Here is a 16,580-nt window from a genome sequence, read left to right as displayed (position 1 = left end):
AAGGAGGCTGTGCCCTGCACAGATGTCAGTCGATTCCCCAGGATTCAAGGGACACCGAGGAATGGGGGTGGGGCACTCATATTCCAAGGCCAACGTCAGAGAGTGGAGGTTCCTGTCCTGGCTCCACCTCAAATCTCTGGGTAACTTTGTACAAGGTACGTGTCCTCTCTGGGCCTCAGTTTCCCTATATGAAGATGGGGAGAACGTCCCTCTCTATGATGAAGAGGGTAACAAATAGCCTACCAATGCCAGACTCCAAATCCCCACAGGGCCACATGCATTTCTAGACTTTTCTCTGGGGGTTGGCTTGTGCCAAAATAGGGAGATGAGCAAACATTCAAGATCCTGGGCAGAAGGGCTCCAGGAACCTCACTGCCAACCAGGGCCACGCCTCAGGCTCTGGTCCCAGCGCTTTGGATGCAGGGAAGGAGGAGCCTGAAGCACAGGGTTTGGGGCGGGGCTTTCACTGACCTGAAACACCTTCAGGGCCCAGGCCAGCTCAATGGCACTATTACCCTGTTGGGCCATCCACAGCCCCCCCGCCCCCATGTGCCTGGGTCTCCACCAGAGCACCCCTTGTCCTGGGAGTTGGTTCTGACCTGTCCGTCACTGGATCCTGGCACCCCCTGCCTGGGCTGCTCACGACAGGTGCTCAACAAACACCTGAGAAGTGACAGACTGTTCTATACCATCAAGCACCCAATTTGTAGCCAATGTCAGTCACCAGCACCAGCCTGACAACAGGATGGCACACTTTTTAAGTCTTTCTCAACCCGGTTACACAACTGATTCCTCTTGGCCATGGTAAGGCTGCGAAGGCAGGCATTTCCACCCTGTCTTACAAATAAGCCAACTGCGGCTAAGAAGGTGAAGAGGTAATCTTCACAAAGGCACACGGTGGGCAGCCAGTTGACAAAGCCAGAGTGAGAACCTGAGTCTTCTGACATCCGGCCTGGTGCCCACGTCAGCTGCATGCCCAGTTACCCCTGGTGTCCCGCTGGCTGGTCAGCGCCTGGGCACTACCCAGGGGTGACGTTATCTTGGACAACAACCCGGCAGGCTCACCCTCAACCCAGCATCTGCTGCCCTACAGCTACAGCCTGCTCCTGGCACACGGGGGCCTGAGAGTGACAAGCTGGGCATGGGGTGAAGAGCCCCAGCCAGCACCCACACCTACCTTTGATGACAAAGGCCTCCGCCAGCAGCCGCATCTGGTACAGAGGCTTGTTCTCCACAGACATGTCATCAATCCCGGCCCGCGCATACATGCTGATGGCATCCCGGTAGGAGCCCTCCACGTAATGCAGCTTGCCCAGGATCAGCATGGCCTCGCACATGAACTGTGGCTGAAAGGACAAGGACACATTAGCTGGCTCCCGCCCCAAAGTCCCTGTCCCCACCCCCACCAGGCAAGATGAACACCCTCTCACTGAGCCATGACAATTTGCCTAAGACCCTGCTCAGAAACCTCCTCCTCCTCCAGGAAGCCTTCCCTGACCTTCGAACACATGCCGAGGACTCCTTTCTCTCCACACTTGCAGTCCATGACCTACTTATTGAAACGCTTACACGAGTCCCTAACTGTTTCACGTGTGTGTCTTCTGCACCCAGCTACACTGAGGTAACCTACGGACGGGCCGTCTTCTCTCTCCTGCAGGCCCCAGAGGCTTTGGCCCTCGGCTGGTGCCCAAGAGTTCAGGCACTTGTTCTCAATGTAAGTGAGGAATCAGGGACCCAGGCAAGTTTTGTGGGGTTGGGGGAGGGGGGGTGCATAAATATGCAATCAGGTGACAGGCCTTGGAAAGAGCCCATGCAGTGACAGGCCTCAAGCTGAAGCCCCCACACAGCAGGACCTTTGTGGGGAGAACAGCCACATCGGCAGTGTGGGACAGAAGAGAGGGGAGTGAAGGCCCGCCAGGCCACTGTCCCATCTTATCAGACGCAGGTAATAAAGTGCACAGCCAAGTGCCTGAATTCAAACCTGTTCTCTCTGCCCTATTTTTTCAAGTGCTGCTCATGCCCAGATCTCCACCCTACACAAGGACTCTCAAGCCTTGAGGAGGTCTGGTTGGCCCTGCCTGAGAGTTATGGCCTTAGACATGGGCCCAGCCTGGCTTTAAGACCTCCCACCTTTTGGGGCTACTTGCTCTAGTCTGCTGTCTCCACCTCTGTGCTCAGCAGACCCACTGCCCCTTTGGCCAGGCTGCAGGCACTGTCCCCACTAGCAGCATTGCTTTTGTCCACAGCGCTCCCTGGAGATGTAGCGCTGGTCCCCACCCAGCCTGTCACTGCAGGGAAGTGCTGCCCCTGACTCCCTGTGGGGAGATCAGACTTCGAGGCACACGTGACAGATCCCAGGGGAAGCCTCCACCACTTCCCACCATCTACTGCCCTCTCAGAAGCCAACCAAGAGAAAGGGAGCATGGCACAGCCAATTCTCCTTCCTCACCGGTCTCTTTGGTTTTTGTAAATACACATTCTACCTTTGCCTTTGCTCACACAGCCGCCCTATCTCGAACAGAGTCCTCTTTCCCTCAAGCTATCCAGATTCTCTTCCATCCTTTGGGGACTTGCTCAGCCCACCTCCTCCTAGAAGCCTCCCTGGATTACCAGGGAGCCCCTGCCCTTCTGCTGAATTCCTACAATGCCTCTACCAAGTGGATCCATTCGGCTCCTGCATGCCTGACCTGCTGACTACTGACTAACTCTCAAAGGCTGAATTTTTCAAGACTAGCACTTGCTAGTCTCCCCACTAGGCCACCCACGCCCTGGGCCAGGGCCATGGATCACACACTCCCAGGGACATGCAGCCCATGGTCCCTCCAAGATGGGCAACATCTCTGCTATTCTCACCACTGGTCTCAAGCCACAGGCACATTTCCTCCCTGCTCGGTCTTATTTTCCCACTGTGAGGGCGAGATCCTGACACCCACCCCTCACCCCGCATCACAGCAATGCCAAGAGGATTAATAGGGCAAAGTCCAGAAAAGAGCTTTGAACTTTTCTTTAGAAAGAAGCATGATAAATACAGGGCATGAGTAATTATTATTATTATCCTGTTCTACTATAAACGGGGAAAAGGGCAGCTAAGCTCAGAGGGACACGTTTCAGGGCCTGATGACAGGGTGGAGCTCAGTGGTTCCGGGTGTACCAATGACAGTTTACCACAGAGCTTCCACCTCGCTGGGGAAAAATTAAGGACAATGTGGTGAATGTTTCATAAAGCTAACTATATACTATTTAAAAGCTGCCCTTAATTCTGAAAGCATATTTGTTTGGTGTTAAGATGTGGTTTTTTGTTTGTTTTTCTTTGAGTGATGGTAATAGAAAATGGTACAGTTTTGCTGTTATTTTTTTAATGTCCATATTTGGCAGATTTGAAAGTTGGCTTTGCTCCGTAGGATCCATGCGTTTGAATTTGAAATGTTCTTGGCCTGTCGATCCAACAGCCAGGGAACCACAGAGCCCTGGCCCACTTGAAGGATGCTATGCAGGAAGTCACTCAGTCTGGGGAACAGTCCCTCTGCTGTGGAGCAGGCCTGTCACCTAGTCTTTGTGCCTCATGGTCTCTGTCCATAAAAAGGGAAGAACGACCACATGCGAAGACCCAGGTAAGAAGAGACCAGATGAGGAAATACTTCACAGAGGCAAAATGGGTCCTGCAAAAGCTGAAGTGTCCCCATCATCACTGACGTTAATCCGAGTCTCTCTGTCATTATTTTATGTCCACGCCAGGACTTGGGGACACAACACTGAGACGTAGCAGAGTGCATGAGAACTTGGGATGTGGAGACCAACAGGCCTGCATTTAAGTCCTGGACCTGCTACTGTGGTCCTTGGCTGAGTAACTGACTTCTCCTGGGTTTCAGTTTCTTCATCTGGAAAATGGGGATAGTAGGAAATACCACTGAGAGGGTTAGTACGAGGCTCCCATGAGATGGGGCAATGCCTGGCGCTCGGTGGACAAGTTACGACAAACGGTTCGTTTTCATTGACCTCCGCAGAACTGGGCTGGGCAGAACCGCAGAGGTCACAGAGCAGGCTTCCAACTACCATGAGGAGGCGCCTCAAGATCCACCTGCCCCACTCTCCTCACCCCATCCCAGCCACTCAGGACACTTGGGAATCCATCCGGAATTTCATCTGCTGCCAGGAAACCTCCCCCGCCACACACACTCACACCTCAGCCTTTGGGAAAAGATAGAGAATCCCATGTGCTACTTTTACTGTTTTATTTTGCCTGATCAATATTAAGTTTTTCGCTGTGGCCTGGATAACAGGGAATTTCTCAATGTTATTGGTGCCTATGTATGTCCTTGATAGATAAAGCATGATAAGATTTACATTTAATAAATGTGATGTGGTAACAAAACAGTTTTCACAACAATGCATGTGTATACTATTCAGCCAATACAGAAAGGAGGCATTGGCATGGAGGAAGCTCTAAGCAAAAGTTCTCCGTGCGAAAGAGCAACTTGTCAAATGTGTACCCTGTGACTCTAAGAAAAGAAAGCTTTGTTCGGCCAGTGTGGCTCAGTAGTTGAGCGTCGACCCACGCAGCAGAAGGTCACCGGTTCGATTCCTGGTCAGGACACATGCCCAGGTTGTGGGCCCTGTCCCCTGTGGGGGGCATGCAGGAGGCAGCCAATTGATGTTCTCTCTCATCGTTGTTTCTATCCCTCTCTCCCTCTCCCTTCCTCTCTCTCTAAAATCAATAAAGAAAAAAAAAGAAAGCTTTATGTGTGTGTATGTGTGTTCGTAGAGAAAGAAAGGAGTGTGGGTCACACACCCAGTGGTGACCAGTACTCTACTCTGGGGATGGAAATGGGCACGGGGGTAGGGGTGGCAAATAAGGACTTTTCTTTGTGGTTTTTTTTTCTTTCTTTGTGGTATGTGCCCCTAGCGGGAACCGAACCCGTGACTCTCTGGTCCGCAGGCCAAAGCTCAACTGCTGAGCCAAACTAGCCAGGGCAAGGACTTTTCTTTATTGTCAAACTACTTGTTTATGTAGTAAATTTTTTACAATAAGCCAGTCGTCTTTATTTTGAAAACAATTTAAAAATATTTAATGGAGTCTACTAAAAAAAAATATATATATATATATATTTAAAGGGGTCTTAGTGGGAAAAGCTTGGGACCCACCAATCAAGTTTAACCCTTTTGATCGGCAGATGGGAAACTGGAGGGCCCAAGAGGTCAGGACATACTCAGGGTCAAGCAGCTATTTTAATCCAAAACAAAATCTCTCAGAGCTACAATCCCATCACAGCAATGAGCCTCAAGGCAGTAACCTTAAACCACCAGTACACTCTCCTGGCACTGCTTACAGACAAAACCAGATGCTTCTTGGTATGGTGTTCCAGTTCCCATTCTCCGGCCCCAGTGTACTTTTATAACCTAATTACCCATCATTACCTTTTATTCTTGCTGGCATATTTTAATGAAATTCTTGTAAGAGAAACCCTTAGATTGCACACTGCTTCCTTGGCTTGAAATGCTTGTCCTATCTCTGTAAGTCCATCTTCCTTCCCTTACCATCCCCGAGTTGACTCCTACCTCACTGCAAGGAGCGTTGCCCTCGGACGTGCCTCTGCATGTACATATGGCTGTTGCATGTGTCAGAGTCCACACTGGACAGTGTGCTGATAGGACTTATCTTCCCAGTAGACCTGCAACCTCCCGGAGGACAGGGTCCATGCTGAACTCATCTTTACTGCCCTCAAAGTACATAACACAATGCCTTGCACACAGTAGGTTGCAATCAAATGTTTAGGTCAATAAATATATTACTTTAGAACATCTCTTGAAAAATGCTATCTTCTTTGAGTCTCTAATGGCATACCAATACCTCTACTACAACTCAGAATACACTATGATTTAGAACAGTCCCAAACTTTAATGTGCAATAAACCACCCAGAGAGCTTGTTAAATGCAGATTCTAATTCAGACTTTGCATTCTAATTTTTTTATCCTCACCTGAGGACATTTTCCCATTTTTTTTGTTCAGATAGAGTGGGAGGGAGAGAGAGGAAGAGAGAAAGAGAGAGAAACATCGACGTAAAAGGGACACATCGAGTGGCTGCCTCCCACACAACCCAACCAGGGCTGGGAACAAACTGCAACTGAGGTACGTGCCCTTAGCAGGAACTGAACCCGGGTCTCCCTGGACCACAGGCTGACGCGCTAACCATTGAGCAAAACTGGCCAGGGCCAGACTTTGCATTCTTAACCAGCTTCCAGATCATGCCCAGTCTACAGTTGCATGGACCATGCATTGAGAGGTAAAGGTCTAGAGAAAGCTGTGACTATATTCCCCTCTATACCTCCCCTCGGTGCCTTGCATACAATAGGTGCTCAATAAATGCACTTGGATTTAAACTGGCGTGCCCTGTTATTGAGGTCTTCCATCACTAGCCAGCTCTGCATGTTTGCCTGTTTCCAACTAGATCTTGGGCTCACTAAGGTTTTATTTCTCTGAGACCCTCAAAGAGCACACAAGATCAGGCACATACTAGGTCACCAAGTGCTAACAGAAATACAACTTAAGCCGTATGTGCAATTTAAACTTTCTAGTCACATTTAAAAAAGGTAAAATTAATTTTTATTTTTGTTACCTATGTTTTTCCTTTTTTACCCACTGCGACCCTCCTCCCGATCCCGACCCCCCTCCCCCACCCCCGATAGACAGCATTGCTGTCTATCTCCATTGGTTATGCACATATATATGCATAGAAGTTCTTAGATTTATCTCTTCCCTCCCACTTCTGAGGTTTGTCAGTCTATCCTATTTATATGTCTCTGGGTCTATTTTGTTCATCAGATTCCACAAATAAGTGAGATCATGTGATATTTGTCTTTCTCTAATTGGCTTATTTCACTTAGCACAATACTCTCCAGGTCCCTCCATGTCATCCCAAAGAATAAAAGATTTTTCTTTCTTACAGCTGCATAGTATTCCATTGTGTACATGTACCACAGCTTTTTTATCCACTCATCTATTGATGGACACTTGGGCTGTTTCCAGATAGTAGCAATTGTAAAAAGTGCTGCTGTGACCAGAGGGGTACATATATTCTCTCTCTCTCTTTTTTTTATGTTTACCATCCTATATTTTATTTTATTTTTTAAATTTTCCAATTTTTATTAATTTATTTTTGTTACAAATGTTTCTCCTTTTTCCCTCCTAGACACCCTCCAACCCATCCCGGCCCCACACTCCCCAGCATTGTTGTCTATGTCCATTGGTTATGCACACATGCATATTAGTTCTTTGGTTCATCTCATCCATCCCCGCCGCCCCCCTCCTCTGAGGTTTGTCAGTCTGAACCATACTCTTTTCTATGTCTATGGGTCTATTTCGTTCATCAGCCTACCTATTCATTATATTCCACAAATAAGTGAGATCATGTGATATTTGTCTGTCTTTGATTGGCTTATTTTGCTTAGCATAATACTCTCGAGGTCCCTCCATGTAGTCTCAAAGGATAAGAGATTTTTCTTTCTCCGGACCTCAGGCCGACGCTCTAACCGCTGAGCCAAACTGGCCAGGGCAAGAGATTTTTCTTTCTTACAGCTGCATAGAATCCCACTGTGTATACCACAGCTTTTTTTTTTTTTTAATCCTCACCCGAGGACATTTTTTGATACTTTGTTCAGATAGAGTGGGAGGGAGAGGGGGAGAGAGAGAGAGAGAAACATCAACGTGAAAGGGACACGTCGAGTAGTTGCCACCCGCACAACCCAACCGGGGCCGGGGACACACTGCGTGCCCTTAGCGGGAACCGAATCCGGGTCTCTCCGGACCGCAGGCCGACGCTCTAACCGCTGAGCCAAACCGGCCAGGGCACCACAGCTTTTTTTATTAACTCATCTACTAATGGACACTTGGGCTGTTTCTAGATCTTAGCAATTGTAAATAGTGCTGCTATGAAGATAAGGCTACATACATTCTTTCTGATTGGTGTTTCAGGCTTCTTAGGATATATTCCTAGAAGTGGGATCACTGGGTCAAATGGCAGATCAATTTTTAATTTTTTGAGGAAACACCATACTCTTTTCCATAGTGGCTGCACCAGTCTGCATTCCCACCAGCAGTGTACTAGAGTCCCCTTTTCTCCACACCCTCATCAGAACTTATGTGATGATTTGCTGATGGCAGCCATTCTGATAGGTGTGGGGTGAGGTAAAATTAATTTTAATAACATTTTGTTTAACCCAATTTATCTTTTCATCTGAACATGTAATCAATGTAAAGAATGAATGATCTTTTACATTCTTTGTTTTGTACTAAGTCTTCGAAATCCACTGTATGTTTTATACTTACAAACACATCTCAAATTGGACTAGCCACATTTCAAGAGCACATGTGGCTAGCGGCTGCTGCACTGAATAGCACAAGGCCAACTCTAAGAGATACGTGCTGCTCAGGTGACCAAGTGACCCAGGGAGGTGGACAGCAGATAGCAGACAGGAGGGGAAAGGGGGCCCCAGGTCTGGGGGGCTGACAACTTACCGACAGCTTCCCATGGTTGAGGATACTACTCAGATAGTCTCTAGCTTCATTTATCTTCGGTTCATTCTTTTCCAGCAAAGGGATGGAGTCTTTTATGTTGGCATTGTTCTCCTTCAAACACTGTTCCAGGAGGGCCTCAGCCAGGAGCAATTTTCCAAAGTCACCTGAAAAACAGGGCAGTGATTCCCTGAACATGGCAAATGTGGAGATAGGTACATGTCCCCATACTGCCTCAACCACCCATCCCAGCACATAAATGTACCAGGTCTGAGAAAATTAATGAAGATACTGTTTTCTATAAACTTAAACAACATTAAAAAAACACACAGGCACTGTACCAGTTTAAATCACCCCTTTGTGTTTATTTTCTCTAGTGGTTGGGGAGGAAGAGTTTCCCAAACTTGGGACAAACTGCCAGAATTTCAGAATTTAACTTGTGGGACAAAGTCATACCCATGACCCATTGTGGGTAATAAATTCTTAAACCAAAAAAGAATTCCTCCAAATGGCCAGAGATGAAAATTATGAAGCAGTTTAATAATGCATTTTCACATGCTCCTAACTTCCATGTAACCATGTGGTTTTCTCCATTTTGAAGGTATTTAACATGACCCAAGGAGAACCTAGCAACCAAGTGAAGTGTTGAGGTGGGAAGCCAATTGACTTGTGCAGTATGGCTAATCCTTGAACAAGTTGAGTACTGACACTTTCTAGAGTTCTCTCACATGTTAGCTTATCTGCAGACCTCACCACCTGGCAGGTGGATTTATACTGCTTGGTTTAATTTGCTGCCTCCCCCACCACATGAAAAGAAAACCCCAATATGTGACCACCATATTCCTGCTACCTACAGCAAAAATGACACAGGTGGGGGTGGGATTCGGGTGTTCAGTGTGCAGGGGCAGAGGTCAAGTATGCTTTCATGATGGCCTCGGGTGGCTGGCTCATTGCCCTTCCACTTCAACCAGGGTGAGGACCAAGCCCACCAATCAATATAGGTGCCCAGTAAATAGCTGCCAAGTAAATCAAATCCTCTCCACTACCCCAGGAGGAAGCCACAAGGCCCAGGGAGTTACGTGCCAATCCAAAATGTCTCCAGGAATGCATGCTTGATCCCAGCTCTTCACAGAGCTTTTCCTCCTGCCTCGAAGGCGTTGCCAGACCTACCCAGGATGCCGCTACCTCCTCACTTTCAGGACCACCACAGTTTGCTCACAACTCAAAGCCACTGGTCCCAAATCACATGCCTCTGAAGAAGACTCTCCATCCATAAGGGAGGGTCCATGTAGGGAGCATCCCCAAAGCCCAGATCCCAGAGTACAGTCACAGGACATTTTCCCTCTGAGGACACCACAGCCTTTTAGTGGATCCCTTGCTATACCTACCTCATGATTTCTAAAATCAACATTTAGAGGAATGGCCAGACAAGTATCTGGTTCAAACCATCCATCATTGGTAGAACAGAAGTTGGGAGGACCTCTATAAAGAGCAATTTAGCAACATGTATCAAAAATTATGTGTTTATTTATTTATTTATTTATTTATTTTTATTTATTTATTTTAAGGCCAGTCAAATGAAGCAGTGGGAATGGAGAAGGAAGAAAGAAATCTGTAACTGGTTGTGATCAATTAGTTGTAAGACACCACTGCACTCGGACCAGCTCAAAAATTATTTTTCGCCCTGGCCAGTTTGGCTCAGCAGTTGAGCGTCAGCCTGCGGACCAGACTCCCGGGTTTGGTTCCTGCTTGGGGCACATACCACCAAAACAACAACAACAACAAAAAACTACTAAGCTTTAAAAAAAAAAAAATTATTTTTGGACATTCCCACTGACAGCAATTCTGTTCCTACAGATGTCCTTAGAATGTGTAAAGCAATCTACGTATAAGGTCATTCCTGTAGCATTATTTGTAATAGCAGAAAATTAGAGACAACCTGTATGTCTATCAACAGGAGGCCGATTAAAGCATAGTACATCCATAAAAAAGAGACACCACGCGGCCATAAAAAGGAACGAGGAAGTTCAGTATGTGCTATTATGGAATGCACTCCAAAATAAATCGATAAGCAGAGTCTGCACAGTGGACATAATGGGCCACTGTGTGTTTATGCTTGCATAAAATATGTGATACACAAACGTCTGATAACCTTGCTGGTTTACGGGGAAAGGGGACGGAAACGGAAGGAGGCCTTTCACTCTTAATTGCAGGTACTTTTTGGAGGGTTGACCCATGTAGATATATTACCTAGTCACAAATAAAAGTTTAAATCAAGCCCAGAATGAAAGGCACTCTTTTTTCATTTCCAAATCTGAGCCAGGAGGAGGAGTGGGATGCTTAGCAGAGGGTGTCCCAGCAGCAGTCCTGAGAGGTGGACCTCTGGGCAAACTGCTCTCCACCTTACCTGTTTTGCCTCTGTAAAACCAGGGGTGGGGTTAGGAACTTGCTCCTCGCAGGGAACCGCCCTCCCCAGGTTCCACCCCCAGGGCTAGTCCCCACCCTCTTCCCGCGAGTGCACAAGCGCTCTGCTCTGTACAGCGAGCTCCCCACCCAATTCTCAGCCACAGAGCCATCCTGCCACCTGGCCTGGCCTCCGCCACCCAACTGCCCCGCCCAGAGCTCTCCACGGTTCATTGCCTCTATTCCTTTTGGGCCTGGAGAAACCAGCTTCTACCCAGGGCGCACAACACTCCTCAAAATAATGGGAGTGTCCTCGGAACACTTGCTGCTCAAGTGTGATCTGTGGACTGAAACAGGTAGGACGGTCGCTACTTGTAACCCAATCCCTGAAGCTAAGTGCAGAAATTTAGAGTACACGTTCACAAACGTTGATAATAATGTGACAGAATGATTCTGAACTGTTGAATTAAATAATAAAAAATTGTGGGGTAAAAGTTTGTGTACCTTAAGAAAGTATCAGAGTACATAAAATTGGGAATCTGAAAACATAAAACTGATCCTTCACAGATCATTTGAGAAGCACTGCTCTAAACTACAAGAGTGCCTTTATTTTATTTAAATTTTTATTGTGGACACTATTATAGATGTCCCCCATTTCCCCTCCCCTTGGCCCACCTCCACTCAGCCCCTGCCTCCCCCTTAGCCCTCCCCACACTATTGTCTGTGTCCATGGGCTATGCATATATGTTCTTTAGCTAAGCCAGTCACCTTTTACCGAGAAAGGGAGACTAATATTTGTTGAGAGCCTACTGAAGGCCAGGTGCTATATTACGTAGTATCATTTAATCAGCACAGCCCTAAAAAGTAGATAGTATTCCCACTTTATAGAATCTGTACTATAGATGATAATAAAAATATGCAATGTTGTTATGGTTACAGCCCACAACAATAAAATAACACAGCCAAAAAATAGTCTGTCTCCTTTGCATCCATCCCATGCAGAGCAAAGCTTCGGAAACTTTAGAAATAAAGAACAGTCTAAGAGCTGTAAACAGTAGGTTAAAAGCCAATACTGCCCTGGCTGGTGTGGCTCAGTTGGTTGAGCATTGTCCCAGTCACGAAAAGATTGCCAGTTTAATTCCAGGTCAGGGCACATACTCAGGTTGCAGGTTCGATCCCTGGTTGAGGTACATGCAGGAAGCAACTGATCGATATTTCTCTCTCTCTCTAAAATCAGTAAAATCGTATTTTTTAAAAAAGCGAATAGTAATTCCAAGGGCAGGGGTAAGAATTGTTCTCACTGTCATATACATATGAGTTTCAGGTTATTTTGTAAACTAACATTTCAGGTCCTTCTCCAGAGTTATTTTGCTCTCTTCTTCACCCCCCACTTCACCCCTCTGTTTTGTTTAGCAGACATTCAGTAGGTGTTGGGAATTTACTTTTTCTTCCTTGTTCAATTCTTCTTCTCCCTGCACCATTGTTTCTCTTTCTTTCCCCCTTTCTTTCCATCCTATTATTCTCAACTGGCCAGTTTATGGAACTGAAGGATAGTTTAGAACTAAAAATTCCAGATCTTTAGTTGTTAAATAAGAATCCAGGTGGATAGAGGCTTTCCTGTCCTTCTCTAAAGGTGAAACAAATTGCTTTTTATTATCATGTCCAAAATCTACTCCCTACCCAATGCGGGTAAAGGGTTCCAGCTTCTCCCTCCCAGGGGCATTGGAAGGCCTTGGCCGAGTGAGAGAGCTGCTGGGAGCCTGGGTGCTGATTCTGGCAGCCCAGCCCAGCCCCGCCCCCTGCCCTTGACAGAGACCCAGTGAGGCCACCACTCAGTGGGCACCCAGTCTGCTCATCCACCTTGTATTGAAGGCCTCTGGCAGCTAGCTTCCTCTCTGTTCCCACCCCTCTCCAGGCCTCTCTCAGGGTGCCAGGTCAGAGACCCATTTCAAGGACATCTGCCTCCTCCCTGCACCCATATTTGCAGGATGGTGTTCCCCTCTCAATAATCTGCCAATTCGCTTTCTGGAAACCTGGGTCCAGCCAGCAAGCCTGGAGTTCAGACCAGGCCCTTCTTCATGAGGTCAAATGGGGACACAGAGGTACAGAGGTCTCCAAAGCTGCTCACGTCACAGGACTGCAGGGGGTTGGGACCTTTCAACCATCACGAGAGGAGGAAGAGGCTGAAACTAGTGAGAGGCACCTGCTTCACACATCCCCTCTAACTTCACCTGAAGAAACACTCGGAACAATCTCTAGTTTAAAAAACAACTTCATTGCCCTGGCTGGTTTGGCTCTGCGGTTAGAGCATCAGCCTGTGGACTAGAGAGTCCCGGGTTCAGTTTCCACTAAGCTAGCGGTTCTCAACCTGTGAGTCGCGACCCCTTTGGGGGTCAAACGACCCTTTCACAGGGGTCACCTAAGACATAACAGTAGCAAGATTACAGTTATGAAGTAGCAACGAAAATAATTTTATGGTTGGGGGTCACCACAACATGAGGAACTGTATTAAAGGGTCACGGCATTAGGAAGGTTGAGAACCACTGCACTAAGGGCATGTACCTCGGTTGCAGTTTGTCCTTGGCCCCGGTTGGGGTCATGTGGGTGGCAACCCCTCGATGTGTCTCTCTCACATCCATGTTTCTCTCTCTCTCTTCCTCCCTCTCTCCCTCCCACTCTATCTGAATATAAATGCAAAAATGTCCTCAGGTGAGGACAAAAAAAATTTTCATTAAAAAATAAAAAGATGGGGGGTGAATACAGATTAGGAGAGACTCAGGATGGATAGAGAGAAGGGCAGACATGTGACATAGCAAGTAAAGTAAAATAATATCAGAATCAGGGAGGTGAGTACACAGGTATACTGCAAGATTCTTTCAACGTTGTTGTATGTTTGAAATTTTCATAATAAAATGTCATGAGGAGCCCTGGCCAGTGTGGCTGAGCAGTTGAGTGTTGGCCTGCGGACCAGAGAGACCCGGGTTCGGTTCCCACTAGGGGCACGTACCACAAAAAAAAAAAAAAAAAAATGTCATGAGGAGACCCAACCTATTAACCAAATGCGATGTGTGGCCTTATTTGGATCCTGATTCTAATAAATGTAGTAATTAGATTGGGGGGCGGTGATAATGATATGGCAGTGATATTTTTCAAAAGAGTTCTTATTTAATAAGTACATACTGAAATATTGCAGTGCGAGGGAGAAATGGGTAAAGAAAAAGCTCAAACAAGTGAGTTCATGAGTTTATAATCAGGGGTATTGATGATGGACACATGAGATTCATTCTCTCTACTTTTTTGATGTTTTGGAAATTTTTCATAATAAAGTTTTCTTTCTTTTTCTTTAACCACTTGGATGGGCTCTTTGTTTTTTACAAACCCCACCACAGTCATACTCTGGGATTCCCCTGCTCCATCCTGACCAAATATAAACCGGATGTGAGTTTGAAAGTAAACGTACAAAGAGTAACCACCTTCCCCCTGGGTGAGTGATGGGGAGCAGACTCCCCAGACAGGAAAAGGGGGTAGGAGCCCTTTCTGAGGGAGCATCTCCTGGTCCTTCACCCCCACCAGACCAGAAGGAGGCACCCCCAGCTAGGTCCTCCCTTCCTAATCCCTGCAGTGAAATCCATGCTCTGGGATTTTTAGTTTCTGAAGGAAACCCCACAGATACAGCAGGGTCTCAAGGCCTCAGTCTATAAAATGGGGTATAACTGGGGTTTGTCTCCCCCTTAGAACCTTCCTCCTTTCTCTCAAATTATATAACTGTTGAAGCTTCTGGTCACTGACTCTAAAAGTCCAACAGGCCAGGTGGGACTTTAAGAATCTCCCTCCTGGTGCTCGCTTTGGCAGCACACACACTAAAATTAGAACGATACAGAGAACATTAGCATGGCCCCTGAGCAAGGACACACACAAATACGTGAAATGTTCCATATTTAAAAAAAGAACCTCCCTCCTGGGTTGCAGGGGGTCAGCTCCAATACCGCCCCCCCCCCCCCAAATAGGCTCCCTCCAGTGATCAAGAACCCCATGGAGAGAGAACCAAAACAGCAAACAATCCTCCAACAACAACAACAACAATAAAATGCTCCATGCATGGACTTTGGGAGTTACTTGTTTTCCTTGTTCATGTGTACAAGTTTGGGATAGCGTATCTGGATTTAACAGTGGGGAAAAAAATCACTCATAGAACCAAACCTAAAAGTTGGTAGGAGAGACCTCCCACCATCCTTCCATCTCTCTTGTGCTGGTCAGTTCCCACAATGGAGCCAGCCCAGGCTCTATGCTTGATTCTGTCACTAGTAGACTTGGTTGCAGGGACTCAGGTTTGGGTATAGGCTCTGCCACATACATATGTGACTTTTCTGAGTCTTGGTGTCCCTGTGTTTAAAATGGGAACAATAATTTCTGCCCTCCCCACAGGGTTGTTCACAAAAATAAAAAAAAATATAGGGAGAAAGCACTTTATACTATACTATTTATTTATTTTATTTTTATTTATTTATTTTTTTTATCCTCACCAGAAGGTATCTTTTTTTTAATCCTCACCAGAGGACATTTTTCCATTTTTTATTCAGATAGAGCAGGAAGGAGAGAGAGAGAGAGAGAAACATCGACGTGAAAGGGACACATCGAGTGGCTGCCACCCGCACGACCCACCCAGGGCCGGGGACAAACTGCAACCGAGGTACACGCCCTTAGCGGGAACCAAACCCGAGTCTCTCTGGACCACAGGCCGACGCTCTAACCACTGAGCCAAACCGGCCAGGGTTATACTATACTATTTATAAACTATGTCATACTAGTGTTTCCCAATAATGCTTCATAGACTACAGTAAGAGAAGTTTGACAAATGTGGTATTTATACTCTAACTTTGGCTTTTACGTCACATATAGGTGAGCATATTGAAGGCCCTGATAAGTCCTGCAGTTTAAAAATGTCTGATGAGCCCAGCAGGTGTGACTCAGTAGACTGAACATTGTCCCATGGACTGAGAGGTCCGGTTCAATTCCTGGTCAGGGCACATGCCCGGGAGGCCGGCTCGATCCCCAGTGGGAGGCATGCAGGAGGCAGTGGATCAGTGTTTCTCTCTCTCGATGTTTCTATCTCTCTCTCCCTTCCTTTCTCTCTAAAAGCAATAAAAACATATTTAAAAAAATTAATAAATAAAAATGTCTGATGCTATGTAATCCACTAGGTCCAATTTCTTAACTTGTGTGGCTCTCTAAACCCTCTCTTCCTGGGATACCAATGAATAAACTATTCAATGTCTTTGAGACCTCTAAAGAATAGCTTAGGAAATACAGCCCTGTATGGACTCGGGGAGGCCTGGTTCCTGTCTTGGCCCCAGTATGTTTCTCTGCACTGCCAACCTGACTTAGATTCCCATACCTCTCCCAGACCCCAATGCCCTCTGTGTGGGTCACTTTCCATTCCCACTCTCTCTAGACTTACTCCACCATATCACCCCACACAGGGGACAGAGGGGAACCTACAATTTATCTATTCTGCCCTAAAAAGGGGGGCTTACCAGCTTCTCCCATATGTGTACCAGCTCTGGTCACTGCCCCTCACTGCCACATTTAGACCTATCTCAAAGATTCAACCTGACTGTCCATCCCTGCCACTTAGACCCTCTCAGTGTCCTTCTACCCTTCCTCCTC

The 16,580-nt window shown here is 46.7% G+C and overlaps 1 protein-coding gene and 1 non-coding gene across 3 annotated transcripts in view; one reads left to right on the top strand and one right to left on the bottom strand.

Moving 5' to 3' along the window:
• The window catches only part of TTC7A (tetratricopeptide repeat domain 7A), a 113,559-nt gene that overhangs the window by 95,455 nt on the left and 1,524 nt on the right, over positions 1 to 16,580 (bottom strand). For both annotated transcript variants that reach the window (XM_036262356.1, XM_036262357.1), the window contains exons 2-3: positions 8,514 to 8,677; positions 1,178 to 1,346 (exon numbers count right to left, since the gene is read on the bottom strand). In XM_036262356.1, coding sequence (XP_036118249.1) covers positions 1,178 to 1,346; positions 8,514 to 8,677 — 333 coding nt within the window. The remainder of the gene's footprint in view (positions 1 to 1,177; positions 1,347 to 8,513; positions 8,678 to 16,580) is intronic.
• LOC118631268 lies at positions 14,750 to 14,855 on the top strand. Its single transcript, XR_004959759.1, has one exon. It is a non-coding gene; the product is annotated as a U6 spliceosomal RNA (small nuclear RNA).

The sequence above is a fragment of the Molossus molossus genome, unplaced genomic scaffold, assembly GCF_014108415.1.
Source record: "Molossus molossus isolate mMolMol1 unplaced genomic scaffold, mMolMol1.p scaffold_m16_p_15, whole genome shotgun sequence".
NCBI lineage: Eukaryota > Metazoa > Chordata > Mammalia > Chiroptera > Molossidae > Molossus > Molossus molossus.
Note: the sequence above shows the minus strand (reverse complement) of the source record. Positions and strands in the feature narration are given on the sequence as shown.